This window comes from Manacus vitellinus, unplaced genomic scaffold, assembly GCF_001715985.3.
Source record: "Manacus vitellinus isolate BGI_N305 unplaced genomic scaffold, ASM171598v3 scaffold_26_pilon, whole genome shotgun sequence".
Taxonomy (NCBI): domain Eukaryota; kingdom Metazoa; phylum Chordata; class Aves; order Passeriformes; family Pipridae; genus Manacus; species Manacus vitellinus.
Window position 1 is genome coordinate 9213032 of NW_021939960.1, and position 303 is coordinate 9213334.

The following is a 303-nucleotide window of genomic DNA, read 5'->3' on the forward strand; positions in this document are numbered from 1 at the left end:
ATGGCCGCCCGGTCTCCTCGAGGCTCCCCCTCCCTGGTCGGCAGCCAGGAGCGGCAGATACCTGATACTCGGGTTGTGCAAGCGCGAAGGGGGAGCCTGGCCCTGCCCGGCCCTTGGGAACCACCCGGAAGGCCGAGCCCGCCAGCCCCACCTGGAGAGGAGCTTAAAGGCCGGCCGGGCGGCCGCAGCGCAGCCGGTTCCTGCACCATGCCCACGGCCCGCAGCGTCCTCATCTTGGCGGGGCTCCTGGCTCTCTGGGCAGAGCTGCCGGCAGCATCCGCCCAGAATGTCACCAGTGAGTAT

General features: G+C 70.3%; 1 protein-coding gene across 1 annotated transcript in view; it reads left to right on the forward strand.

The window, feature by feature from the left end:
* The window catches only part of WFDC3 (WAP four-disulfide core domain 3), a 5596-nt gene continuing 5293 nt past the window's right edge, over positions 1 to 303 (forward strand). The window contains exon 1 of the mRNA XM_029960416.1: positions 1 to 295. Within this exon, the coding sequence (XP_029816276.1) occupies positions 1 to 295 (295 nt within the window). The remainder of the gene's footprint in view (positions 296 to 303) is intronic.